The sequence below is a fragment of the Electrona antarctica genome, assembly GCF_951216825.1.
Source record: "Electrona antarctica genome assembly, chromosome: 20".
In the NCBI taxonomy this organism is placed as follows: domain Eukaryota; kingdom Metazoa; phylum Chordata; class Actinopteri; order Myctophiformes; family Myctophidae; genus Electrona; species Electrona antarctica.
This window is the reverse complement of record NC_136801.1, coordinates 20,712,912-20,724,788: the sequence shown is the minus strand read 5'-3', so window position 1 is coordinate 20,724,788 and position 11,877 is coordinate 20,712,912. Positions and strand designations below refer to the sequence as shown.

The 11,877-nt window shown below is 47.4% G+C and overlaps 1 protein-coding gene across 1 annotated transcript in view; it reads left to right on the top strand.

Moving 5' to 3' along the window:
- The window catches only part of LOC306913200 (disco-interacting protein 2 homolog C-like), a gene marked incomplete at its 5' end in the record, with an annotated part of 84,753 nt that extends 74,132 nt beyond the window's left edge, over positions 1-10,621 (top strand). Inside the window, 11 exon segments of the mRNA XM_079489788.1 lie at positions 1,544-1,655; positions 2,233-2,342; positions 3,553-3,683; positions 4,076-4,244; positions 6,700-6,870; positions 7,468-7,529; positions 8,212-8,269; positions 8,389-8,463; positions 8,955-9,129; positions 9,679-9,802; positions 10,214-10,621. Coding sequence (XP_079345914.1) covers positions 1,544-1,655; positions 2,233-2,342; positions 3,553-3,683; positions 4,076-4,244; positions 6,700-6,870; positions 7,468-7,529; positions 8,212-8,269; positions 8,389-8,463; positions 8,955-9,129; positions 9,679-9,802; positions 10,214-10,466 — 1,440 coding nt within the window. The 3' untranslated portion in view covers positions 10,467-10,621.
- Positions 10,622-11,877: the final 1,256 nt, after the last annotated feature.

The window sequence follows — 11,877 nt, the reverse complement described above, 5'->3', positions numbered from 1 at the left end:
CATGTGGCACTCAATGACCATTGGTTGAGAATCACTGTAATTTCCTCATAGTAGATCACTGTTCTGAACACCATCAGATAATTGTCTCCACCAGGCCGAAGGCATGGGGAGAGAGTATGTTTTGCACTCCGTCCGTCCGTGTGTGTCCGTCCGTCCTTCCGTCTGTGAACAGCTAATCTCCGGCACCGTTAACCCGGTCGATGCCGAATTTTGCACACACACTCCCTGGATGCCAACGATGAACCTCTGCCCCAAAATTTCCAGAACGGCCTGTTATAGCGCCACCAGGAGGCCACAGTACACCTACAGATTTTGTCCAAACATCACGCAAATTGGTACACAGTCTCTCTAGAACCATTCAACGAAACGGGTCTTTCAGATTTCTCAGACTCCATCCTGATTGGCTAAGATTGGCTTCCAAAGTTCGCAGGAGTGCTCAGTTTCAAACAAAATGCTGCAAATCATGAACACATCGTGTGATTTCCGTGAAATTGTGCACGATTCCCACTAGGCCGAGGAAGAAATGCCACATGAACATTTTCAACTCAGCCTCATGGTGGCGCTATAACTGGCCGAAAAGTATTTTTACCTCTAACTGCACGGATCTGTGGATAACTTTGTATGCCAACTCCCTAGAGGCCAAGGAAAAACCTGTGCCTGGAATTTTTCACATCTGCTCTTTATAGCGCCACCAGGAGGCCGACATATGTAAAACACATTTTCTAATATTACTCCTTCAGATTGTATCCAAATTTCATGGAAATCGGTACACATGCTCTCCATAGTCATGTGATCAAGACGGGTTTGTTTGATTTCTCATAATCCACCCTCATTGGCTACAATTGGCTTCTAAACTTCTCAGGTACTACTCAACGCAGCGTCCGATTGTGGTGAAACTGTGCATGCATATTCCCACTAGGCTTTGGAAGAAATGCCACTTGACAGTTTTCAAATCAGCCTCATGGTGGCGCTACAGCAGGCCAAGCCGCCACACACACACACACACACACACACACACACACACACACACACACACACACACACACACACACACACACACACACACACACACACACACACACACTCCTATCCTCCTGGTGGAGACTTGTGCCGGAAGGGCACTTTTTCTAGTTCATCATCATCCCATGTCAGATGACTGATTTTGCCCCCAAGTAGCCAATGTAATAATGAGCAGGATATTTGTACAGTCAATTATTTGGCAAATAAACCCAGACTGGTCAAAGCATAGCCAACATAAAAGCTTTTACAATTACATTGTATTATTTTCCAAATAATGTCCACCGGATTTGATTAGATTTTGGTCATATAAACACTCAAATAAAGTAAACACATAAAAGTAAAATGAAAAACGTTATCCAATGTGGTCCGGCAACATGAATTAAAAATAAAGATGAAAAAATGCCTCACTGTACTTTGTGATGTCAACTTATTTTACCTCCTCCAAATCCTCTCTCTCTCTCTCTCTCTCTCTCTCTCTCTCTCTCTCTCTCTACCACCCGTCGTTTTGGCTCCCGTGTTCCAGGTGAGTCGTTCATCGTGTGTGATGACCACGGCCGTCATCTGCAAGCTGCTGCGCTCCAAGGAGGCCATGGCCACGGTGGACATCAGGAACTGGCCCCCTGTCCTGGACACGGGTACGCACGCACGCACGGACGCACACACGGACACGCGCACGCACGCACGCACGCACGCACACACGCACACACATGTACAGTTATGGGCCATTGACAATGACGCATTTATTTTGGTGGGAACAAACAGTGGGTCACGACCCACTGTTTTGGGAAACAGTGATAAAATGTGGTAAATGTTGCATTTATATGGTGCCTTTATCCAAGGCGCTTTACAGAGATTGTGCATTACATTCACCCATTCACACACACATTCATACACCGATGGCAGCGTAAACCATGCAAGGCACCAACCAGCACATCGGGAGCAATGTGGGTTCAGCGTCTTGCTCAAGGACACTTCGACAGTAACTCTGGGGGAGCCCGGGTTCAGACTGGCAACCTTATGGTTACCATCCAGCCACTCTACCCGTGATATGGCACATGTACTGTACAAGTTTTACTGTACTCGTCTTGTTTCTGTCATTGATGTCTTTGTGTACTTGTGTGTGTGTGTGTGTGTGTGTGTGTGTGTGCGTGTGTGCGTGTGCGTGTGCGTGTGCGTGTGCGTGTGCGTGTGCGTGTGTGTGTGTGTGTCCAGACGACCTGCCAAAGAAGAAGCCCCCAGCCCTCTATAAGCCCTCCAACCCAGACGGCCTTGCCTATCTGGACTTCAGCGTGTCCACTACGGGAATGCTGGCCGGCGTGCAGGTCAGTCTGGGTCATGTCCTCCAGCATCCTCACCGCAATTCAAACACACACATTGTGAACCAATAACCAAGTACATCTTGCTCATCGTCGAGGAGAAAGCTCTTATCTCCATATTTTATTTTACATACGAACATATTCAAACTCGTCTCCTACGGAAACAACACCCGCCTACGATTAGTATAATCGAGGGTCGTCTGTACCCAAAGAAAATCACAAAAAGTCGTGAAAGTTGTCACGGGCACAGATTGACACTTTAAAATAAGTCGTGAACGGCATCATGGACATGGAAAGAGTTTTAACACTTATTTTAACCAAAGAAAATCACCCCACCTTTAAACCAACACTGTATTTTACAGTTTGTTGCAATCTCAAGTAAAACCCTAAGTGCCCTGGCGGCTGGCAGGGTGGACAGTTTTAGAATATCTCCCCCGGACCACAGGCGTTATGAAAACATGCTGTCAGCAAGCCTCCCACGCAGATCCGTAAAGATTGGGGGGAGAAAAGAAACAACAACAACAACATGGGGAATTATTTTCAGGTCCTGAAGCTTAGAGTATACAGTATATTAATAGAGACGTCACCGGATTTCTTCTCCCATCCACTTGCATTAAGTTGCTCAAAAGCGCATGAGGCGATTTCACTCCTCTTTCCGGGTAGGATCAGAGTGCATTCTGGGATGGATTGGGCCAAATCGTGAACGCGCTGGCCGTTGACTATCATTGCACGCGTTCACGTGTCATTGCCCCAATAACGTGGACGTGCGCAATGACAGTCAACGTTCCAGCGCTGGCTCGAGCTGCAATACCAAATTCGGCCACTATTTCCATTTCGCCTCAGGGATTCCCCTCGGTGACGTCTCTATTATATTTATACTCTAAGTCCTGAAGTGATGAAAATAAACATCACGTCTCTTCCGCGTTTGTCTATGTGCGCGTGCGTGCACGTGTCTGCCGATCTACAAGTTTGCAGAGCTTGTTGATCTGCTATTTTCAAAAGACTTTAATTTTAGATGGGACATTCTTCATAACTAGTACTTTTAATTTGGTACTTTTAAGTATATTTTGATGGCTAATACTTTTGTACTTTTACCCAAGCAACTTGTTGATTATCCGGATCCTTTTACTTGTAAGAGTATTTCTTCGTTGCAGAATCAATTTTCTTATACTTGCGTGAATCAATGTGACTCCGTTCTCCCTCCCACCACTTGCAGATGTCCCACAATGCGGTCGGGGCGTTCTGTCGGTCGGTGAAGCTGCAGTGTGAGCTGTACCCGTCCAGAGAGGTGGCCATCTGCCTGGACCCTTACTGTGGACTGGGCTTCGTCCTGTGGTGCCTCTGCAGGTCGGTCTCTCTCACTCTCTCTCTCTCTCTCTCTCTCTCTCTCTCTCTCTCTCTCTCTCTCTCTCTCTCTCTCATGCAGTGTGTACTCGCCTACTCGGGCCACCAGTCCATCCTGATCCATATGTTCTCTCTCTCTCTCTCTCTCTCTCTCTCTCTCATTGTAGTGTGTGCTCGGGCCACCAGTCCATCCTGATCCATATGTTCTCTCGCTGTCTCTCTCTCTCTCTCATTGCAGTGTGTACTCGGGTCACCAGTCCATCCTGATCCATATGTTCTCTCTCTCTCTCTCTCTCTCTTTCTCTCTCTCTCTCTCTCTCTCTCTCTCTCTCTCTCTCTCTCTCTCTCTCTCTCTCTCTCTCTCTCTCTCTCTCTCTCTCTCTTTCTCATTGCAGTGTGTACTCGGGTCACCAGTCCATCCTGATCCCTCCGGTGGAGCTGGAGTCCAACCCGGCCCTGTGGCTGCTGGCGGTGAGCCAGCTGAAGGTTCGAGACACCTTCTGTTCCTACAGCGTCATGGAGCTCTGCACCAAGGGGCTGGGCCTGCAGACCGATGCGCTCAAGGTGAGCAGCGGGGAAAACCAAAAAAGGTTTTCTAAATCTTGTTTTTTTGGGGGAAAAAAAAGAAATCTCAATCACTGTAGCCGTCAAAAGCTGCATATAGCATATTTTCCCAGCTGGATTTTCCCACACTATGACAGTGTACTGTACACATCAATCAGCTGTTTCGAGTTTCTCGACTATCACAACCACACATGCACACGCACGCACGCACGCACGCACGCACGCACGCACGCACGCACGCACGCACGCACGCACGCACGCACACACACACACACACATACACACACACATACACACACACGTGCACAAGCGTGCCTTTGTAAACCTTTGTTACCATACACTCATACAGACACACATGCATGTGTTCTGCTCTGCTGTGAGGGTACATTGATCAGATTCCATGTCCTTTTAATAGACTCCAGGGAACAAGGAAAAGCAAAGAGGCAGTGCATATAGAGACACTGCAGCTAGGCGGCAGACAGTCGATGTTATAATAAACACTACATGTGTCATCAATGTAGTGTCAAGGCCTATACTTAGCACTACTGGTTACCGACGGCCGGGAAAGTTTAGACTATACTTTAGCACACATATATAAAGCAAAAACTTGTAGTCAAAAGTACGCAGACGACCAGGCCTCCTGAAAACAGTATTTAGAGCGTTGTTTCACCTACATTTGAAAATCACACCCGTGTGAAGTGAGTGGTGCAATTCCGGGGGGGGGGGGGGGGGGGGGCTCACGAGAATCACCAAAACCATGGATGATCCATAGGTTAGCGGACAGCGCCCTCCAGTGGAAAACACGCAAAACACGTCAAGGGCACAGAATGAGTTTTAAATACCTTGGCCATGACCAAATCCTGCAGGGTGACGTAATCAAAGACGAGACAAGAGGTTTCAACAGCGACAACGCATCGTTGTGCCTCCTTCACCTGAAGGACCAGCCTGTCTGTCTGGTCCCACAACGCCAACCTATGCTAATAATACAGCTGTTATGACCAGCCTGTCTGCCTGGTCCCACAACACCTACCCATGCTGGGCTAATATTACACCTGCCATGACCAGCCTGTCTGTCTGACAACGCCAACCCACGCTGGGCTAATAATAAGACCTGTTATGAGTCCGACATGGTTCTGTGTCTCGCTCTGCTTCCGCGGCCCTCCGGGGGCATCGGCTTATTGGTCAAAGGATATGGACAGAAACAAGCGTGATTGGTCTACTGCTCTATAGTGACGGAAGATACAGGGATTATTTTGAGGATTTAACCTTTTTTTCCAACACATCATCATCTCCATGGAGACTGGGAAGCGGCGGCCGTGCTAAAAGCCAGAGGATGCATATTACAATATATGTTGCTTTTGTCAGATCGGAGAAGACGAGTGCAGAAACCGAACAAAACGTTCAGCCAGTTCATGTTCGCAAGGAATATCACCTCTAATACTAACCATGTGGTGTATGGTGAATATAGGTTGCTACCTTCAGGAAGGAGATATGGTGTACCAGCATACAATAAGGGCAGACTGAAGAGGTCCTTTGTCCACCAGTCAATTTTGAGGCTTAATTGGGAGTTGTAGTAGCCATGGGGTAATCTAGGTGGTGGATATTGCTCTTGTCTTCATGTCTTTCTGTATGTAATATTGTTTTGTTTTTTGTGCTATGTCAAATGTGTTCTGCATACTTGGCTGCTGGGTGGCAAGACACATTTCAGTGTGAACTGACAATAAAGTACTATATCATATCATAATGTACATCAACATGATGTACATTGATACATACTGGATGTACAGTAATGTAACTAGCACTGCATTATAGGAGGGGTGTGTGTGTGTGTGTGTGTGTGTGTGTGTGTGTGTGTGTGTGTGTGTGTGTGTGTGTGTGTGTGTTTGTGTGTGTGATTTAAAAAAAATAGCAGACCTACAAGCTCGTAGCGCGCCACTCGGCGCCACTTGGCGCGCTATGAGCTTGTAGATCTGCTATTTTTCAATAGCTAAAGCATAACATAATGCTATACACCAAAAGGGGTTCCCGCCCAAAATGGGTTTACTATTTCCTCCTCTTACTCAAGTTAATTTTGAATACAGGACTTCTACTTTAATTTTTTTAAAGATATATTTTTGTGTGCTTTTTCTGGCTTTATTGGATAATGTACAGTATGGCGACAGGACATGGGGAGAGAGATGGGGGTGAGGGTGACATGCGGCAAAGGTCGTCGGGATTGGGAGTCGAACCCACGACACGCCGTTAGGCTGGTTTAGCAGCATAGGTGCCCGGGCCGCTACACTAGCCGCCCAGGCCACAGGACTTATACTTGTAACAGAGTATATATACATTGCAGTATTGATACTTTAACTCGCGTGAAAAGAAATGGAGTACTTTTCCCACCAACCGTCTTGCTGCACCTTGCGCCGTTTTCCATGTCTGACTAACTGAGCAATATTCAACCAATCAACGGCAGGCTCGGGGTCTGGACCTGTCCCGCGTGAGGGCCTGCGTGGTGGTGGCCGAGGAGAGACCCCGCATGTCGCTGACCCACTCCTTCTCCAAGCTGTTCAAGGACCTGGGCCTCCACCCGCGCTCCGTCAGCACCGCCTTCGGCTGCCGGGTCAACCTGGCCATCTGTCTGCAGGTAAGGTACAGTTGATGGTGGGATGGCGGGCGGGCGGGCGGGCGGTTGTGGGAAGGGGACTCGTCGGGTAGGCGTGGGTGTCACCAGTAGACAGTACCTTTGGTGTAAACTAAAGCAATTAATAATAATACTTAATAGTCGCACTGAAGAAAAGACAGGAAGCAGAGCTGGAGTTAGAAGAGATTAAAATGTTGAGGTTCTCTCTGGTAGTAACAAGGATGGATAGGATCAGGAACGAGGACATCAGAGGGACAACGCAAGTCAGATGCTTTGGAGATAAAGCCAGACTGAGATGGTTTTGACACATACAGAGGAGGGATAGTGAGTATATCGGTAGAAGGATGTTGAGGTTGGGAGGCCTATAGAGGAAGACCAAAGAGGAGATGTATGGATGTAGCCTAGTGAAAGAGGACATGAAATGAGTTGGTGTGAGAGAAGAGGAGGCGGAGGACAGGGTGAGATGGAGGCAGATGATTCGATCATGGCGACCCCTGAAGGGAAAAGCCGAAAGGAAAAGAAGAATGAACAAGTTTGAGAAACACACCTGCTCTGGTATGCCGATGACTGTGTGTCGTGTTGTGTCGTGTGTGACTGCAGGGCACGTCAGGACCCGACCCCACCACGGTGTACGTGGACATGAGGGCACTGCGTCACGACAGGTAAGGACAGCCTGTCACTCATTCCTCTTAACACCACTTTCTGTACCAAGTCGAGACATGGCCAAAGCATTTCCGAGCCAAAAACGTTGAGAACCCCAGCTCTATAGGGCTGTTAGCCTGTCACGATTATGATATTTTACTTGAATTGTCGCTCACTACTATTTCCACTATTTTAGAAATTCATTATTCAGGGGTCTGCAACCTTTTTGGCATGCCATGTTTTTATTTTATTTTATTGATAGTCAGTGTCCATATCATTGTCAAAATAAAATATTACCAACAGTGCTCCCCATCCCCTTTCCCCAAGAGAACCACAACGGAAACAATCCTATAACGGCTTTCTTGTGTCTGTATCCTTTTGAATGTATTTTTAATAAATTAATCAATCAATCAATCAATCAATCAATCAATCAATCAATCAATCAATGTTGATTGTCTATTAATAGAACAACCTTTCTTACTTCTGAACTATTCACATCTCAGGACATTGTCATGGTCATCAGACTCAGACCTGTGTGTGTGTGTGTGTGTGTGTGTGTGTGTGTGTGTGTGTGTGTGTGTGTGTGTGTGTGTGTGTGTGTGTGTGTGTGTGTGTGTGTGTGTGTGTGTGTGTGTGTGTGTGTGTGTGTGTGTGTGTGTGTGTGTGTGTGTGTGTGTGTGTGTGTGTGTGTGCACGTTCCAGGGTGCGTCTGGTGGAGAGGGGTTCTCCTCACAGTCTGCCACTGATGGAGTCTGGGAAGGTGAGTAGACTAGACTTCCACTACACGCTATGAGGCCTCACACAGGAGCCACACAGGGGTAGAGTGGGGCGATTATTGTTTTTATGGTGATTTTCATTTCTGTTTGTCTGATGTTTCAGATCCTACCTGGGGTGCGAATCATCATCGCCAACCCTGAGACCAAGGGTCCCCTGGGTGACTCTCACTTAGGAGAGGTATAAGATCTTTCTTTCTTTCTTTCTTTCTTTCTTTCTTTCTTTCTTTCTTTTACTGGTGTAATGATCCATAGTTTCCTTTCATGGCTGTTTACATTCGAGGGTCGCCGGTCCTCTCGAACGGAACAGTTTAACGTCATGCCCAGGACGCGACAGCTTGGCTGACAACACTGCAGAGCTCAAGAACCTGATGTTGGATAGGAATTTGTGGAGGGCAGCGATCCAGGAATCCCGAGTTGGTGTTGGCTAGACCTCACTCTTGCAGTTCCTTCCTTCCTTCCTTCCTTCCTTTCTTTTACAATATGACTAAAACATCATAATTTAATTGACATATTGCGTTAATTGTTTAGGAAACAGCGCTAGTCGTATGTGGGGGGGGGGGGGGGCATACCGTTTCAGTCGCGAGATTTTATTTTACTTGAATCCATGAAAACGTGGAACGCCTGCAGAGTTCAAAAGGTCTTGTTCTTCTACCTTGTCTTCCGTGTCAGATCTGGGTGCACAGCGCCCACAACGGCAGTGGTTACTACAGCGGCTATGGCGAGGAGGTCCTTCAGTCGGACCACTTCAACTCCAGGCTCAGCTTTGGGGACACGGTGACCACCTGGGCCAGGACGGGATACCTGGGCTTCCTTCGGCGTACAGAGCTCACCGACGCCAGCGGGGGTAAGGCAGGCGTGCACGGGAATCAGTGGTGGTGATGGGGGAAAAATGTACTCAAATGTTTTGCTTAACCCATTTTGACCTAAAATCAGATTCTAAAAATGTCTTCTACATCAGTTTTCTGAAAAAGCTATGTTTATGTGTGACTGTAAAGATGAAACGGAAGTGGCGAGGAGGCTTCACTTCCGCTTTATCGCTTGTTCATGATTAGACTGTATAAAAAGTGAAACTGATAAAAGCGCTATATAAATGCACCTTTTTTCCCCTTTTTTATGTTTTTTTTTGTGGCTTTCACCTTTATTTTATATTTTTGTATGGAGGGACAGACAGTAGGCTGACAGTAAATGGGGAGAGAGATGGGGGGGGGGGGGGTGACATGCAGTAAAGGCCGTCGGGATCGGGAGTCGAACCCGCGGCACACTGCCAGACTGGATTACCAGCCAAGGTGCCTGTACCGCTGAGCCACGGCCCAGGCCTAAATGCACTTTTTTTTAATTGTTTTGTTTTTCTTCTTTCTCCGCTCCGTGGCCCCTCCACACTCCGTCCACACAGAGAGACACGACGCACTGTACGTGGTGGGCGCCCTGGAGGAGGCCATGGAGCTGAGAGGCATGCGCTACCACCCCATCGACATCGAGACCTCCGTCATACGCACGCACAAGAGCATCATGGAGTGGTACGTATACTGCAGACCAGTGGTTCCCAAACCTTTTCATGTCAAGGACCTCCAAATTGACACCAATGAGCCTGCGGACCCCCATTTGAAAAGATATGCCTGGGACCCCCATAAGAGAAGATTTTTACGGTTCTAGCAGTGATTCTCAACCCGTTTAATTTCAAGGACCCCCAGTTTGACATGCATTAGGCCACGGACCCCCATTTAATGGCATTTCTATCTCTGAGAAACCAATTGTAAAATCAAACTTAATTTAACTCTGAGAGTGTACAAATGGTGTACAATCATTTAGCTGGGGACCCCCTGGAACTCCCTCAAGGACCCCTAGGGGTCCCCGGACAATATTGCCTATGGTAAATACCATAATAACATCAACACATCAATTTAACAAGTGTGTGCGTCCTCATACAGCGCGGTGTTCCCCTGGACCAACCTGCTGGTGGTGGTGGTGGAGCTGGAGGGCTCGGAGCAGGAGGCTCTGGACCTGGTTCCCATGGTGACCAAGGCGGTGCTGGAGGAGCACTACCTGATCGTGGGCGTGGTGGTGGTGACGGACCTCGGTGTCATCCCCATCAACTCGCGCGGCGAGAAGCAGCGCATGCACCTCCGCGACGGATTCCTGCAGGACCAGCTCGACCCCATCTACGTGGCCTACAACATGTAGTGTGTGTCTGTGTGTGTGTGTGTGTGTGTGTGTGTGTGTGTGTGTGTGTGTGTGTGTGTGTGTGTGCGCGCGTGCATGGCGTGCTAGGGTTGGGAATGCCGATCCAACATTTGAGGAACCAGGAATGGATTCCGTCCAGGTCCCACTGAGCAATAGTCGGCTAGTAGACGTCTGTCTAATACCGGGCTATAGCTGGCCCTATAGGCTTAGCTTAGACGTTGATTAGCTGTCTAATCTAAGCCTAGACCGCTAAAAAACGACATATTTTAGACATCTAATAGCCTGAAAATGCTCAGTGTGTGTGTGTGTGTGTGGGGGGGGGTCATCGTTGGCTTGTGGTGGACATTTTTGCGACGGACATGCAAAATGAGTGGTCAATATTAATTACCTGAAACGCATAAAGAGATGAATGACCATAACAGGTCTGTAACTCTTGAGTGTGTACAAATGGAACCAAATGGACCCATAAGGGGTCCATTTGTCACGGACAATGCCAAGTCTTTGTCACGGTCCGGACACATTTGTCCGTGTACTGACACGCCGATGACCCCCCCCCTCCCCCTCCCCCTCTGGGTCCGTCACATTTGGAAGCGTTTCTGGAAGCGCTTTTATCGTTGAAGGGAACCGTTAATGACTCTGACCGTTAAGAGGGAATCGTTGAGGAACCGGATTTTAAAATCCTAATGGATCCCAACCCCAGTGTGTGTGTGTGTGTGTGTGTGCGTGTGTGTGCGTGCACGTGTGCGTGCGTGCGTGTAAAAGTGAGTGAGCATGCGTGCGTATGCCTACTCATGTGCGTGTATATCGCTGTTATTGTTCATTTATTTCCCCCACCACCCCAAAAAAAGAAAAAGAAAACCAAGATGTACTGTATTTTTGAATCTGCATAGTGGTCTGTACGTTGTCCGTTTTTTCTTTTTTCTTTAGAGCCGTGTTGTGCCGGTTGATTGGTCAGTCGGTCGGTTAGATTGAAACGGTCGGATTGGGTGACGGTATGACCAATATGTTTCACCACACACACCCGTTGAATCCCATAACCAGGAAGTAAACATGTATAGTGACACTGTATAAAACAAAGTACACTGTGTTTGGAGGAAACCAGAGCGGTCGTTACACCACCTTAATGTCGTTTTCTTTTTACTTTTTTTATTATTATTTCTTAGGAGATATATAGACAGAGAGAAAGACTGTATATCTGTCAACATGTTTTAACTGGTCAAATAGGAAGAAAAAAAAATCCAACACTTGTTGTATTATTAAATGATTTAGAACAGGGGGGCAGCCAAGATTGATGTAAAAAAAATTATAAATATTGTACATAGACATAATCTATATGGAGAGATACCTAAAACACATTTGAGGTATAGTAGCCCTTATATGCAGCTCTCTCCACCTGCACCCTGTGTGTGTG